This window comes from Tenrec ecaudatus, chromosome 4, assembly GCF_050624435.1.
Source record: "Tenrec ecaudatus isolate mTenEca1 chromosome 4, mTenEca1.hap1, whole genome shotgun sequence".
Classification (NCBI taxonomy): Eukaryota; Metazoa; Chordata; class Mammalia; order Afrosoricida; family Tenrecidae; genus Tenrec; species Tenrec ecaudatus.
Window position 1 is genome coordinate 74,186,613 of NC_134533.1, and position 17,424 is coordinate 74,204,036.

The 17,424-nt window shown below is 43.3% G+C and overlaps 1 protein-coding gene across 1 annotated transcript in view; it reads right to left on the reverse strand.

Annotated features, from left to right (window-relative positions):
- The window catches only part of GDPD4 (glycerophosphodiester phosphodiesterase domain containing 4), an 88,799-nt gene that overhangs the window by 33,826 nt on the left and 37,549 nt on the right, over window positions 1–17,424 (reverse strand). Inside the window, exon 10 of the mRNA XM_075547786.1 lies at window positions 15,428–15,578. Coding sequence (XP_075403901.1) covers window positions 15,428–15,578 — 151 coding nt within the window. The remainder of the gene's footprint in view (window positions 1–15,427; window positions 15,579–17,424) is intronic.

The window sequence follows — 17,424 nt, forward strand, 5'->3', positions numbered from 1 at the left end:
ATATGTCAAATAGATGAGGGAGGCCACCTAGAAGCACACCTGCATAAAATATCCAATTACTTATGTAAAACTTTTCAGTGGTTACCATTCATTGAAATAACAGACTGGCTTATAAAATAAACAACGTCCCCTTGTGTCCTGTGGTCCATTAAATAACCAACTACATGAGATCAGAGTCAACATTAAAGTAGAGGCAGAGATTACCTAGATTAACAGCAACAAGACAAACAGAATGGAAATAATGAGAATGCTGACATTGTGAAAAATGTAAACAATGTCACAAAATGCATAAACATCATTTAGAAATGTAATTTACTGGACAAACTTTCACCTAAACACAGTTAAATATATAAAATATTTTTAAGTAAAAGAGAAGGGAATAAAACTGATTCACCACAAGAAGGTTAAAAAATATACTACTAAAATTTTTTTAATGTACTGCTTACAATTACCCTCAACTTTCTTCAAAGAAATGGAAAAACTGATTACCAACTTCATATGGAGAGGGAAGAAGCCCAGAATTAGCAGAGAACTCCTCAAGAAGAAGGGCACAGTGGGAGGGCTTGCTTTACCTGACTTTAGCACATGTTATACAGCCACAGTTCTCAAAACTGCATGACATTTGTATACTGCCAGATACTCAGACCAATGGAAAAGAACTGACAACCAATAAATAAAATCGTCAGCATACAGAAAACTCATCTTTGATAAGAGCCCAAAAAATAACCAATGGGAAGCAGATGCCCACTTCGATAAGTGATGCTGGAAAAAATGGAGAACTACCTTCAGAAAAATGAAGCAAGACCCTTATCTCACTCCATGCACAAGAATAAACTCAAGGAGGATTACAGACCTCGAGGTAAAGCCCCAAACTATGAGGGGCATCAATGAGGGAATTGGGACCTATCTGAGAATTTTGGCGCAGGGAATACACAGGCTATCAGAAATAGGGAAGGTTTTACACAAATGCAGAGGAGGCACAAATTGACAAGGGGGATATACTGAAGATATATTTCACCTGTGCACATTGAAAGAATTCACCAAGAAAATAATAAGAGAGCCCACTGACTAGGAAAACATCTTTAGCAATGACACATCAGACAAAAGCCTTATTACTAAAATCTACAATACGCTGCAAGCTTACAGTAAGAGAAAAACTACCTGTCCACTGAGGAGGTGGGCAAAGGACCTGAACAGAAGTTTTTCAGAGTCTGAAATTCGAATGGCCAATAAACATATGAGAAACAAGGGCCAGACCAAACCCAGGGGTACAGATGGTAGCCAATTAAAAAGGGGGGGGGGGAGGAAGGAAAGGGGAAAGAAAAGATGTGTGATGGGGGAGTAGGGCACTAGACCTACCCAAGGGGAGGATATTGTTTGTGTCTCGACAGGGAAAGAGGGGCCAGATTCAAAGCCAGTGCCAGAAGAATGCAGTGTGCTGACAAGGAGTGGGGGGCCAGTGGAGGAGCCTGAAGGCTCAACCCCATACCAGCTACAACTGTCCCTCCCCCCAGAAGAATTTACTTGAGAGGACAGCACTGAAGCTGCAGCTAGGGGAGAGGGGAATGTCTGATCAGAGCAAATGGGAGCAAATGAAGGGGGAGGAAGAGAGAGTGGAGCACATCCTGGCCCACCAGGCCTGGAGGATGTCATCCTCGCTCTGAACAGCCAATGCACAGAGTGGACAATATGACCGATCCCACTATGAGATACACCGTCCCTTGATGGCCCAGGGCCCTACGGGGGACAACACTGGAGACTCAGTGTCGGGACTGGCCCAGACTGACCCTGTGACACCGAGGCAAACCACTAAAGCATGCAGCAGAGCCACCGTAGGAGCAAAGCAGGGAGCCCCCGAGGGAGTTCAAAGGACAGACTCCGGGGCCAGAGCATGGTACCCCACTGAACCTGACTGAAGGACAGCCTAGAGATCAAATATCAGACCTTGATCTATTTACAGGATTTTCTTTCTTTTCAAAATTGTTTTCTTTTAATTAATTTATTCTTCTATGGGTAATTGTTTTCCTTTTTGCTGTCATCGTGTGTTCTCACTCATTGCCTATCTTGTTATGGCTTGTTTTTTTTGGTGCATATTATTCTCTCTACAGATCTATCTAGATAAGATAGACTGGATGCAGAGTCTGGAGGAGAAAACAACGAGACCAATGGTTCTGGGGGGACATGGGAAAGGGGGTGGAGAGGGTAAGGAGGTGGTGCTGACCAACCCAGGGACAGGGGAGCAACAAGTGATCCAAAATCAACGGCAAGGAGGGATTCAGCAATGGCAAGGTAAGAGGAAAGTAAAAGTAAACAGAGGAAAGAACTAGGTGACAAAGGGTATTTATAGAGGTCTAAAGACTGGAATGTACATATGTAAATATATTTATATGAGTGTGGGGAAAAATATCTATGTGCATATATTTATATGTTTAGTATTAAGGCAACAGATGGGCATTGGGGCTCCACTCAAGCACTTAATGCAAGAACATGTTCTATTAAATTGGCATTCCAGGATGCGCACCTTCCCGACACAACTGCTGAAGAAAAATGTGTGTATTAGAAAATGTGGTGAAGAAAGCTGACGGTGTTCAGCTATCAAAAGATATAGTGTCTGGGGTCTTAAAGACTTGAAGATAAACAAGTGGCCATCTAGTTCAGAAGCAACAAAGCCCACATGGAAGAAAGACACCAGCCTGTGTGACCACGAGCTGTCAAAGGGATCAGGTATCAAACATCAAGGAACAAAAAATCATATCATTGTAAATGTGGGTGAGTGCAGAGTGGAGATTCAAAGCCCATCAGTAGCCAACTGGACACCCCCTTACTGAAGGGTTGTGGAGAGGACATGAGCCAGTAAGGGTGCAGGTTAGCAACAATGAAACATGTAACTTTCCTCTAGTTCTTAAATGCTTCCTCCCCCCTCCACTATCATGATCCCAATTCTACCTTACAAATCTGGCTAGACCAGAGGATGTACATAGGTACAGATAGCAACTGGAAACACAGGGAACCCAGGACAGATGACTCCTTCAGGGCCAGTGGTCAGAGTGGCGATGCCTAGAGGGTGGAGGGAATGTGGGGTGCAAAGGGGGAACTGATTATAAGAATCTATGTATAGCCTCCTCCCTGGGGGATGGACAGCAGAGAAGAGGGCGGGGGGAGATGTCAGACAGATATGACAAAGTAATAATTTATGAATTATGAAGGGCTCATGAGGTGGGGGAAGTGGGGAGGGAGGGGGAAAATGAGCAGCCGATATTAAGAGCTCAAGTAGAAGGAAAATGTTTTGAGAATGATGACGACAACAAATGTACAAATGTGCTTGACACAATGGATGGATGGATGGATTGTGGTAAGAATTGTACAAACCACCAATAAAATGATTAAAAAAACATATGAGAAAATGTTCCTGATCATTAACCATCAGAGAAATTCAAATTAAAACAACAATGAGATACCACCTAACACCCTTAAAGATAGCCCAATTCAAAAACTCAGAAAGCAACAAGTGTTGGAGGGGCTGTGGGGAGACAGAACTCTTATCTACTGCTGGTGGACCTGTGGATATATAAAGCCACTATGGAAATCAATATGGCGATATTTAAAACAGATTGAAATTGAGCTACCATACGACCCAGCAATCCCCCTACTGGGCATATACCCAGGAAAGGCAAGAAACAAACCAAGCCCAGACATCAGTGCTCCAATGTTCATTGTGGCACAGTTCACAATTGCAAGGAGTTGGAAGCAACCCAAATTTCCATCAACAGACAAGTGGATTAAAAAACTGGGGTACATACATACAATGGAAAACTATGCATCGCTCAAAAGCAGTGATGAACGCATGAAGCACACCGTAGCATGGGAAGAACTGGAGGCAATTATGCTAAGTGAAGTAAGCCACGCACAAAAAGACAAGTACAACATGAGTCCGCTGAGGTAAGCTTGAAAAAAAATGCAAAAGGGGCGGAGGGAAAAAGTTACTGTATACAAACATTCCTGAGGTGAAGTCCACGTAGTATGGCAGGGGCCGGACCAAATACAGGGATACATATGGTAGCCAACTAAAAAGGAGGAGGGGGGGGGGAAATGGGTAGCGGAGAACAGGGCACTAACCCACCAGAGGGAGGGTATTGTTTATATGTCCACAGGGGAAAAGGGACCAGACTTCAACCCAGAGCTCCAAGATGTGAATGCAACATGCCAGCATGAAGCAGGGAACCAGTAGAGAGGTCTGAGGGGCCGGCCCCAATCCTAACTATGCGGACAGCTCCCTTCCCCAAGAAGAATTTACTTCAGAGGACAGCACTGAAACTACAGCTCAGGGAGAGGAACATGTCTGATTCACAGCAGATGGGAGCAAATGAATGGGGAGGAAAAGAGAGTGGAGCACATTCTGGCCCACCAAGTCTTGAGGATGATATCCCTGCTCAGAGCAGCCAATGCACAGAGAGGACCATAAAGGCCAGCCCCGCTACAAGACAACATCCCTCACTGAGCTATAGCCCTACAGGGGACAACACTGGAGACACAGTGTGGGAATTGTGCCCGATCTGACCCCACCACACAAAGGTAAAACACAAAAGGCATGCAACAGAATAGCAAGGGGAGCAGAGCAAGGAAGTCCCCAGGGAATACCAAAAATAGACTTTGGGGTCAGGACGTGGCATCCCATCAGACTTGACCGGAAAACAATTCTAAAGATCAACAAACAGACCTTGAACCATTTACAGGCTTTTCTTTTTTTGTGTGTCATTTTTTAATGATTGTTTTGTTTTCTTTTGTTGCTCTGTTTTGCTGTCTTGTTTTTGTGCATATTATCTCTGCAGGTCTGTCTAGGTAAAATAGGCAGGATAAACAATCTGTAGGAGAAAACAATGGGAAGGATGGTTTGTGGGGGGCACGGCAGGACATGAGAGAGGAAGAGGTGGGGGAAAGGTAGTGATGGTAATAAATCCAGGGACAAGGGAACAACAAGTGATCCAAATCGGTGGCGAGGAGCGTATAAGAGGCCTGGTAGGGCTTGATCAAGGGCACCGTAACCAACAGGAATTACTGAAACCCAAATGAAGGCTGAGCATGATGGTGGGGCAAGAAGAACGTAAAAGGAAATAGAGGGCATATAGAGAGGCATATATAGAGGTCTATATAGAGGCATATATAGAGGTCTATATAGAGGCATATATAGAGGTCTAAATACACACATGTACATACATAAACATTTATTTATGATGATGGGGAAATAGATCTATGTGCTTATATTTATAAGTTTAGTATTATGAAAGCAGATGGACATTGGGCCTCCTCGCAACTACTCCCTCAATGCAAGAACACTTTGTTCTATTAAACATAATGCTTGCCTTCCCAAAATAATAGCTGAAGACAAAGCAAATGTGGTGAAGAAAGCTGATGGTGGCCGGCTATCAAAAGATATAGCATCTGGGGTCTTAAAGGCTTAAAGGTAAACACGCGGCCATCTAGCTCAGAAGCAACAAAGCCCACATGGAAGAACACCAGCCTGCATGATCATGAGGTGTTGAAGGGATCAGGTATCAGGCATCAAACAAAAAATCATTATGATTGTGAATGAGGGAGAGTGCAGAGTGGGGTCCCAAAGCCCATCTGTAGGCAACTGGACATCCCTTTACAGAAGGGTCTCAGGGAGGAGATGAGCCAGTCAGGGTGCAGTATAGCAACGATGAAATATACACCTTTCCTCTAATTCCTAAATGCTTCCTCCCCACCCACTATCATGATCCCAATTCTACCTTACAAATCTGGCTAGAGCAGAGGATGTGCACTGGTACAGATAGGTACTGGAAACGCAGGGAATCCAGGGCAGATGATCCCTTCAGGACTAGTGGTGAGAGTGGCAATACTGGGAGAGTAGAGGGAGGGTGGATTGGAAAGGGGGAACTGATTACAAGGATCTACATGTGACCTCCTCCCTGGGGGATGGACAACAGAAAAGTGAGTGAAGGGAGATATTGGACAGGGCAAGATATGACAAAATAATAATTTTTAAATGATCAAGGGTTCATGAGGGAGGGGAGAGTGGGAAGGGGGGAAGGGGAATGAGGACCTGATGTCAGGTGATAAAGTGGAGAGCAAATGTTTCGAGAATGATGAGGGCAATGAATGTACACATGTGCTTTACACAATTGATGTATGTATGGATTGTGATAAGAGTTGTATGAGCCCCTAATAAAATGATTTTTAAAAAAACAAAGGAAAGAAGACCCCAAATCATTAACTTGATGATTAGATTAGGAAAAGAAAAGCAAAGTAAGCGTAACACTACGTAAAGGTGGTAATAATAAAGATGTGTGTGGGTATATATAAAACAGAGAACTAGAAAATAGCATGAATCGATGAATTCAAAAGTTGGCTCTTGGAAAGATCAATAAAATGGAGAAACATTTTGCTAAACTGGCAAAGATAAAAGAGAAGGCATAAATAAATAAAACCAGAAAGTGAAGACATTGCAGCCAACATTACAGAACTAAAAGGGATTATAAGAGAATATTGTTAACAATTTTATACCAAAAATTATATAACCTTGATAAAATATGGATTCCCAGAAATACACAAATCACTGAAATTGACTCAAGAAGAAATAAAAAATCTCAACAGACCTATGGAAAGAGAGTAGATCAGTAATCAAAAACTTCCCCCAAAAGAAAAGCCAAGATCAGATGACATTGCTGATATATTTTACCAAATACTGAAAGAAAAATGAACACGTCCTTCACAAAACCCTCCCCCTTCCACCTCCCCAAGAAAGAAGAGGGAGCACTTTCTAAGTTTCTCTAGGAGGCCATAATTACCAACACTGTATCTGATTTACAGCTGCACTGATGGATTTCCTTGCATATTAACGGTTAAATAACAGTCTTGATCTATTTCATTTTTGATAGCTTCCAGTTTTCCTCCATCTATACTTCATATGCTCCAAGTTCCAATGATTGATATCTGTAGCTGTTTCTTCTCATTTGAGAAACATTCAGCATTACCTTAATGTTCTATAATTGACCTCTAGCTTCTAATATCCATGGCAAAAGCCACAAAAGAGAGAGACAAATGCATACTTAACGGGTTTGTTAAGGAAGCCAAGAAGCTGCAATGCCAGTGAGAGATGCTGAGGCGGGTGTTGACCAGGGCGTGATACAAAGTTTCAGGGCTGCTAATAAATGCTCAAAGGGGTACCACTGTGTGCGCCCCTCCACCCCAAGGTACGCAGCTCAAGCGCCAGGGCTCAGCACACCCAGCTCCTGAATTAACAGTGGAATAAAGAAAAGTGTTGGAGGTGGGCGGGGGGAGAACCTATAAACTAAAATCTGTATGCTGAGAAATAAGTTTTCAAAAGGGAAGGAGAAATCTTTTCTCAAACGAAAGCTGAGGGGATTTGATGACCAGTAGAGCTGGCCTGGAGCCACTGTGGTGGTCCAGTTGGCACAGCCGTTACGCCCTTGGCTACTACTAGCTTAGAGGCTGGCAGTTTACGTGAGAAAGGACTTGGAAGGGTGAAGGGTAAAGATTGCACCTGTTCAGATCACCTGGAAAACCACAAGGGGCAGCGCTCTTCTGTCCTCCAAGATCACTACAAATGGGAATCTTAGGGGGAAATATTCGGGGGAGTTTTGAGTGCCCTCCACCTTGAGGGGTTCATCTTCTGGCACTAGGTAACAATATTCCACAGCGACTCATGTGGTTTCCAGATGCTCTGCTACTTTTTAGAAGGAACTCTAAGGCAGCTTGCTGGGCCCAGAGGCACGAGGCCCACGGATGCCTGAGCTCAAACTGGGTTGCCCTTTAAAAAGTCACCCTAAGCTGCTTTGCTTGGGTCCAGAGCACCGGGAGCCTCTGCCAGGCATGTGACGGTGGCCCAAGACCCTTCTGTGTGCCGGGGACAGGGAAGTGTGTGTGAGGAGCTGGGGATGGTCCCGTCTCCCATTCTGTTTGCTCAACTCACTGAGCTCTTCAGAGATGCAGGACTACGGGGCTCTTCTGCTTTATCATGTCTTCTTTGAAGAGGGATTGGGTAGTATGCCTCCAGAGTCACCGTCATTCTCTGAAGCCTCAACTCTGGTCTTTTAATTTAAGATATGTTTCACATTCTTCTCCCATTCTCTCTAGGAGCTTTTTAATATGATCTTTTTTCAGAGCAGTTGGTTTTAGTGTCTGGGCACCATCTAGTTCTTCTGGCCACTGGGTTGTGGACACTGATGTTTTCATGGTCCATTAGCCTACTGAACTCATTTCCCCCACGTGACTTTTGATTTTCATCACTCTGCTTTCTTCTGGACAGGAAGAGACCAATAACTGAAACTTAGATGGCTGCCTAAAAGCTTGTAAGATTCCATTTGCTATTCATTCAAATAAGACTTCAAACACTGTCTTTGTGAACGGTTCTGTCAATTTACCTTGTGTCTCCTGAGCCCTCTCACAGAGCAGCCCATTCCCTCAAGGCTCTGGTTCTAAGAACATTCTTTAGCTTTGTCCCTGCTATGCTCCACAACTTTCGTATTTGTAGCAAAGGTCAATCTGCGTATCTAACCATCCTCGGTCCAGCCTAGATACAAGGGGGTACCAGAAAAATAACCTGCACTTTTTTCAAATCTATGTATTTAAATTTTTTTACACAACAACCTTATCACCTTCAAATCTCTCTCCATTTTACTTCACACAGTTGTCAAATCTGCAATTCCATTCTTGGAAACATTTTTCAAACTTATCTGTTTGGATAGCTGACAACACCTCCTTTTTTTGTCACCTCTTTTATGTCTTCAAATCACTGTCTTTTCATGTCTGTCTTCATTCGTGGAAACAAAAAGAAGTCACAGGGAGTGAGGCCAGGTGAGTAAGGTGCATGGGGTAAGAGAGGCATGCTATTTTTGCCAAAACCTGACGCGCTGAGATGGCTGCGTGAGCAGGTGCACTGTCATGCCGGCAAAACCAGTCCCCCATCTGCCACAAATCAGGCTTTTTGGTCTCAGTGTTATGTAATCTTTTCAGTCCCTTTAAGAATGAACTAAAAATGCACTACAAGTAGACATTTTCATCTGTTCAGGAAGTTGATGAACATCCAGAACGAGGTTTGTCATCAATTTGTGACATTTCACGGTTTTTGAAAAGAGAAAACCACTTGTACACTTGGGTTTTTCCCACAGCCCTGTTCTTGTAAGTTGTGTTGAACAGCACAACAGTTTCTGCAAACATTTTTCCCAAGCAGGAAACAAAATTCCACAGCTGAATGATATTTTCTTAAATCAGCCATCCATCACAAAATATGAGGTTCAAGTGAAACTGATTTTACAAAACAATTCCCTGTGATCAGAGAGAAGCTTCCCAGGTGACACCACTGGGTGCACTGACTCAGAGCAGGGTGCTCGATGTTGCCTAGCGGGAAGAATGCGTACTATGAAAGCTCTGCCCCACCGAGCACAATACCGGGGCATTTTGGGGCGGGATGCTTCCTCGTATATTCATGGGTATATTTTCACGTTTCCTCTCACACTCACTCAGCCTGTGTGTCTATCCAATCCATCTACTCACAGACAGTGATATTGCAGGATTGTGTGCAACAGTGACGGAACTTCTCCACAAACATTTTGAAGTCTTCGCACACTACCTTGGGCTGGGTTTTCTAGAAAAGCAGGACCAGTGAAACTGACGTAGAGAGTCAGTGAAAAAGCATTGGTACGAGGGTTCTACCCAAAATGTTGTGAGCATGGTTCTACGGGAGTGGCGGGCCGCAGACAGGTTCTCAGGAGGACATTTTATACCTCATCACCCACTCACCCAACTCACTGCCATCGAGCGAATTCCGTCCCACAGCAACCCTAGCGGGCAGAGGAGAACTACCCAGGGGGGTTCCAGACTGTACACCTTTACGGGAATAGAAAGCTTTGAAAATGAAGGCCCCCAAAATCAGTCACTCCCACAAGAGAATCTAGCTGCTGGGCCTGTTAAATTCAAGGCAGAGAACTCCGTTTAGAACTTGAGACTGCTTTGGGGGATTCCCAAGGGGGAATCTTGACAAATTTTCTTGAACAGAGAATGATCAGGGAAGTTTATTATGCATTTCCAGAAAACTGAAAATTGCATTGGTGAGAAAAAGGCCAGGAAAGTTGCACTGAGGAACCTGCTCCATCCTGACAAGGACAGCAGGGTGCCCGTGGGTTTCACCACCTGGGCAGCCTTACTCCATGGCCCCTGCAATCTTCATCTTGCCCTGTCAGGCTTCTTTCTGCTCTCCAAACTCAAAGAACAGTTAACAGGAAGACAACTGGAGTCCCTTGTGAAAACCAAAGCTACCATGTTGATGTGACGTGAATGGAAGAGTCCAGGAGCCTTTGGGGGAAGGAAGAGAGATGGAAACACCACCTTCAAAACTGAACAGACCTACATGGAGGATAAGTTTCACAAATGGTTTCACATGTGAAGATTCTTGTTTCATAAAAGTTTCTCTGATTTTGTAACAACACTGTTTTACTTACCCTAGTGTGTGCATATATATATGCATACAGAAGATTATACACAGAGGTAATTCTCCCATGAAAATGACTTGTGCAGCTGTGGGGGATGGCAAGTCCCAAGTCTGTGGGTCAGATGCCAGGATGGAGGCTTCTCCTGTCCCATGTATCTATAGACTGTGCTTTTCCCATTGAATGATCTTGTCACCCTTGTCCAATATCAATTGACCTATACATGGGAGCACCAAAAACTTGTGGAAAAAATATTTTAACATCATTTTCCATGAATATTTTGAAATCACTTTGTGTGTGTATGTGTGTGTGTAGATTAATTTCTGGACACTCAATTCCATTAGGCTATATGCCTATCCTTATGCCAGTGTCACATTATTGAGATGTGTGAATCTTCTAATTTTGTTCTTTTTTTTCAAAAATTACATAAAGTAGCTCTCAGTTCTTACAGGTAAATGGATGGTGTAAAATGGTTACATTAGAAAGATCTAATATCAGTAAACTAAGCTTCCACCTTAACAAACTAGAAAAAAAAATCAAATGATGCCCAAAGTTATCAGAATAAAATAATAAACATATTACCTGAAATTTAAAATTTAAAAAACAAATGAAACCAAACTCTGGTTGTTGTTCTTGTTGTTTTTGACAAGATCAATATGATTGTGCTCTAACCAGGCTGAACCATAAGAGAGGAGAGAAAAAAACACACAAATTCCTAATGTTAAGAATAAAAGAGGGACTCTTACTACTGATGCTACAGTAATAAAAAAAATAATAAAGAACTACTAAGAATAACTCTAAGTTACTGAGTTTTATATCTTAGATAATACAACTGGTTCCCAGAAAGACACAAACTATTAACAATCACACATGAAGAATGAGATCACCTGAATGCCCTATATAAAAAAATGGAATTTATCATTGAAACCCTTCCAACAGGGGCCAGCCCCAATCCCAACTACTACTTGGACACCTGCTCCTCCCCCCAGAAGAATTTATTTCAAAGGACAGCACTGAATCTGCAGCTCCGGGAGAGGGACATGTCTGATTGGAGTATACAAGAGCAAATGAAGGGGGATGAAAGAGTGGAGCACAGCCTGGCCCACCAGGCCTTGAGGACGATGTTTCTGATTAGAGCAGCCAGTCCACAGAGAGGACCACATGGCCGGCCCCACTATGAGACATGATGTCCCTCACTGACCCATAGCCCTACAGGGGATAACACCAGAGACACGGTGTGGGAACTGGGCCTGATCTGATCCCGCCACACCAAGGCAAAACACTAAGGGAGTGCAACAGAACAGCAAGGGAACAGAGCAGCGAGGTCCTCAGTGATTGCCAAAGGTGGACTTTGGGGCCAGGGCTTGGTGCCCCAACAGACTGGACAGGAAAACACTCCTAAAGGCCAACAAATAGTCCTTGAACTAATTACAAGCTTTTCTTTCTTGTTATGTTTTGCTTTGTTGTTTTTTTGTCATAGGTTTGTTGTTGTTGTATATTGTTGCTTGGTTTTGCTGTCTTGTTTTGGTGCGTGTTATTATCTCCACGGGTCTGTCTAAATAAGATAGGCTGGATGAATAATCTGGAGGAGAAAACAATGGAACCGACAGTTCCAGGGGGACATGGGAGAGGGGGAGGTAGGGGGCAAGGTAGTTGTGTTAACAAACCCAGGGACAAGGGAACAACAAGTGATCCAAACCAGTGGTGAGCAGAGTGTAGGAGGCCTGGTGGGGCATGATCAAGGGTAATGTAACCAAGAGGAATTACTGAAACCCAAATGAAGACTGAGCATGATAGTGGGACAAGAGGAAAGTCAAAGGAAACAAAGGAAAGAGCTAGGAGGCAAAGGGCATTTATAGAGGTTTAAATGAAGGCATGTACATATGGTTTCCACTCAAGTACTCAATCAATGCAAGAATACTTTCTTCTATTAAACTGGCATTCTATGATGCTCACCTTCCCGACATAATCGCTGAATAAGCAAATGTGGTGAAGAAAGCTGATGGTGCCCGGCTATCGAAAGATATAGCGTCTGGGGTCTTAAACGCTTGAAGGTAAACAAGTGGCCATCTAGCTCAGAACTAACAAAGCCCACATGGAAGAAGCACACCAGCCTGTATGATCATGAGGTATCGAAGGGATGAGGTATCAGGCATCAAAGAACAAAAAATCATATCATTGTGAATGAGGAAGGGAGTGCGGAGTAGAGACCCAAAGCCCATTTGTAGGCCACTGGAGATCCCCTTACAGAAGGGTCTCGGAGAGGAGTCGAGCCAGTCAGGGTGCAATGTAGCAACAATGAAACATACAACTTTCCTTTAGCTCCTAAATGCCCACCCCCCCACTATCATGATCCCAATTCTACCTTACAAATCTGGCTAGGCCAGAGGATGTACACTGGTACAGATAGAACTGGAAACACAAGAGAATCCAGGGCAGATGATCCCTTCAGGATCAGTGGCGTGAGTGGTGATACGGGGAGGATGGAGGGAGGGTGGGTTGGAAATGGGGAACCAATTACAAGGATCTACGTATGACCTCCTCCCTGGGGTATGGACAACAGAAAAGTGGATGAAGGGAGACATTGGACAGGGCAAGATATGACAAAATAATAATCTATAAATTATCAAGGGTTCATAAGGGAGAGGGGAACGGGGAGGGAGGGGAAAAATCAGGAGCTGAGGCCAGGGGCTTAGGTGGAGTGCAAATGTTTTGAGAATGATGAGGGCAATGAATGTACAAATGTGCTTTACACAATTGATGTATGTATGGATTGTGATAAGAGTTGTATGAGCCCCTAATAAAATGATTTTTAAAAAAAGGATGCATAGAAGATGTGAAAACAAAAAAAAGGAAAAACCCTTCCAACAAAGACAACTCTAAGCTCTGGTATGTTCACTCTTGAATTAGAACAAACATGTAAGGAACAAATAATATCAATCTATACCATATCTTCCTCAAAACAAGAGCTAAGAATACTTTCAAACTCATTTTATGAGGCCAGTACAAATGAGCCTGATTGTGCAAAGCTTGGCTGCTAACCAAAAGTCCTGACCCCAACGGCCTCTCCGAGAGAGCAAGATGTGGCGGGCAGTGTTTCTGTACAGAATACAGACTTGGAAACCCTGTGGGACAGCTGTGCTCTGTGCTCCGGGGTTCTCAGAGTCCAAATCAACTCAATGGCAATGTGTTTGGTTTGTTTTATCCCAGTAACAGAACCCGAAGAATAACCAAATCAAAACTACAGACCTAACATGCCCACCCAATGAAGAACCAGCAGTTTAACTGGCATAAACAAAACCAAATGACTGGCGTTAAAAATGACCCAAATCTCCTACTGTTACCACTTCCGTCACTTTCTGATCATAAAGCTGTGCAATCGAGGAGAGCTATGCAACCAAACCTTCGAAAATAAAGACCCCGGATAATCATGCAGGAACTCCGGGTTCCAGGGCAGCCCTCAGAGGCCTGGGTGACAGGGTACCTACCCTACCACCTCAACACACTCCCTAGAGAGAGCGCACTCCTGATGGTGACGTAGCTAAAGCCTGGGCTGCGAGTTGAATGGTGGGCAGTTCAAGGATCTACATATAACCTCCTCCCTGGGGGATGGACAACGGAAAAGTGGGTGAGGGGAGATGTTGGACAGTGTGGGATATGTCAAAGTAATAATAAATTATAGATTATCAAGGGTTTATGAGAGCAGGGAGGGAGGGGGAAAAACGAGGAGCTCATACCGGGGGCTCACGCGGAAGGCACATGTTTAGAGAATGACGCAATGGATAGATGTATGGATTGTGATAGTTGTTGTATGAGCCCTCAATAAAATGAATTTTTTAATTAAAAAAAAAGTAGACCATCCTAATCTACGAGCTGCTCTATGGGAGGAACAGGGGTAGTCTGCTTCCACACAGCTGCGCTGTTCTGGGAACTCTATGGCCATTTTATTCCTTTCTGTAAGGGTCACCAAAAGTCAGAATCAACTCAATGGCAGTTGGTTTGGGGTTTTTTTTGTTTTTGAATGTTAAACATTATCTACCAAAATGTATTATAAAAATTTATCCAACTCTTGTGATAAGAGCTCTAAGAGCCCCCAATAAAATGAGTTTAAAAAATTATCCAGCTCTCCTGCTTCCAAATAGCCTAAGCTGTCCATAGACAGAAGATGGCTTGGAAGGAAAGAAAACTAGTAATTAAAATACTGTGTCATAGTTGCTACATGGAATTTTAATCAGGAACAGTGACATGAGAAACCATTATTGTCTTTCAATTAGAAGGACCACCAATATATGAAATATATATGGAGTGACCACTTTATGAAAATTCCTATTAAAACCATCAGCCACTCATTCATCAACCTCCCTACTCCATCGCATCACAGCCTTATGAAACCCTGGCTCAATTTTAGGAGTATTTTTAATTCTATAAATCCTATTAATTATTTTCTAAGCCATAAATTGTATTTCAGATATAATGACAGGCTTTTTGTCTGAAAAAAATGCATTTGCCAAGATGTTAACTCTAGTCAACTAATCTAATACGCACATGCTAATGTGCGTTTTTATGTACTTATTTATTACCGAAGACCCCCTGGTGGTGAAGCGCTGAATTGCTAACCAGAGGCTGGCAGTGCAAATCCCCCAGTCCCGCTGTGGGGAAAGATGCTATGGACATGGGGCACGCTGCTAACGTGTGTGAGATGCTGAAGTAAAAGGGGACTACACAACAAGAGTGATTGAACAAGTACAGTTTCTATCTTCCAGTGAATGAGAAAGCAGCAATTCACCGGAATCACTGGAAAATGGATGGGTAGAACGGCTACCGCACTGAGGCAACAGTACACGGACACATGTCAACCTCCACCTCTGACTGTAGAGCTCAGCGTAGCACAGAGACGGATGCAAAGCAGCTGAGGAAAGTCTTCCCCGTGGTCCTCTTACCTTTAAAAACCATTTGCCTGCATTCAGAGTGGACAGGACGTCCCACGAGAAGGAGTCACTTCTGTTCCAGGAGGCACTGGGCAGCACCTCCCTGATATCCGTCGTCCTTCTCAAGTCGTGGTCGTGCATGAGGAAAGGTACACTATCGGTACTACAGAAAGGAGAGGGGGGGGCGGGGGTAGAGGCGGGTAAGAGGAATGGAACTGTTTTGGTAGAAAGGATCTCTGAAAGCTCACTGGTATGACTAGTTTTGCTTTGTTGTGTTCAAAACTGCTTGTGTGTCATGAAATAATTTAAGACGTTTTACTTAAAAAAAAATAAACGAAGAAGTTTCATTTTCACTTTCTTTCCTTTGATAGCTCCTCAGACCAGTGTGTCCGTCTCATGGGTAAGGCTGTGGCCACTCCTTTTTTTCCTCCCCCGTGGCTGTCTTTGTGCCCCTTTGGTCTGTGGCACGTAACACATAAAGAGAAAAGCACAGGATGGGTGGCAGCAGAGCCCATCTCATTAAAACAGTGACAGACAGTGTCCCAGGAGCCCGGCTGCTTAGTTCAAAATCCATAGCACTTTACCAGAGAAACACTGGGCTTTCTATTTCTATAAAGAATGACAGCCTCACAGGAGCAGTGTTAACCTGTCTTATAGGGTCTCTATGAGTCAGCATCAACTCAATGGCAATGAGTTTGATTTGGGGGAAATGTAATTCATTTTTGTACATGATGTGAGCTATGGGTCCTGTTTCATTCTTTTGCAGGTAGAGGTTCAATTTTTCCAGCACCATTTGCTGAAGAGGTTCTTTCTTCCCCACTGAGTGTGTTTCAGTCCATTATCAAAGCTCAGCGGTCTCTAGGTGCTTTGCTGTATATTTCTGGGTTCTCAGGTCTAATCTATTGGTCTATATGAAGGTCACAGGTCTTAAGACTTCTTCCCTCACAAATACCAGTTGTTTATACGCTGATGCCATTTTCCTGTCCTAGGGCCTAGTGTTTCACCATGAAGTATAGAAAGCTTACTGGGGAAGGTGAAAAGGTAGATTCTCATTCAGGGGATCTCCAGCAGCAGCACAGCAGGTACAGAGGTGGCCTGCGAGGATGAGTAGAAACGGGAGTCCCAGGACCATAGTAAGGAGGGATCCACGCACTATGTTTGTTTCCCTCTTCCCCCGGGTATTTCTGGTCCAAACACTTCACATCTTATGGCATTATTAGAACACATTTTTGATGCTGTTATTTGCTATTTGCCATTTGCCATGGGGATTCTCTGCTTCCATAACAAAAAATCTTTTTGCTTTCTTAAGAATATTATCTATGAAGAGAACTTCTACAAAGGCCATGAGGGGGGGTTGGTGGTTAGCCTTTTCCATAAACAAGCGGAAAAATGAACAAGATAAAGGAAACAACTGTTTTCAATCATTGCACATCAGGGAACACAGCATGATGATCTCTGAGAAAAAGGAAATGAATGATTGTCGTCCTAGCTGTATCCTGAGATACAGCTAAGTGATACAACAAACGAATACTAGATTGTGACAGAGAGGAGAACTCTAAAACGAATCCACCTACCTATCCTTCTTTTCAACTTTTACATTCTAATCACCAGCAATTATTAACAGTTGAACCCATCTTTTTGCCTGTCTGCTCAATTTCAGGCTAGAGAAGTTGGTTAAAAAAAATCTTCAAGGAGGCTCCACCACGCTGATGCAGGTAGGGCTTTGTCTCCTAAAAGACTTCAACACTACTTATTTTAATTTGCATTGAAGTTCAGAAATTTTAAAAGCGGAGCATTTTTTACGATATCATTGTTGCTGTTAAATTGAAAGTATAATTTGCTGGAAGACAGAAAAGACAAAATGAACATTTTTCTTTCCCAGCTTTAAAATGCAGCAGCTCCCTAGTCATTTTATTTGGGAACACTACTCTTAAATCTGTGTAAAGTGATTGAATTTCTAGCTTGCCTTGTTCTGAGGAGATTAAAAATGATAGGTTTAGCCAGCTGAC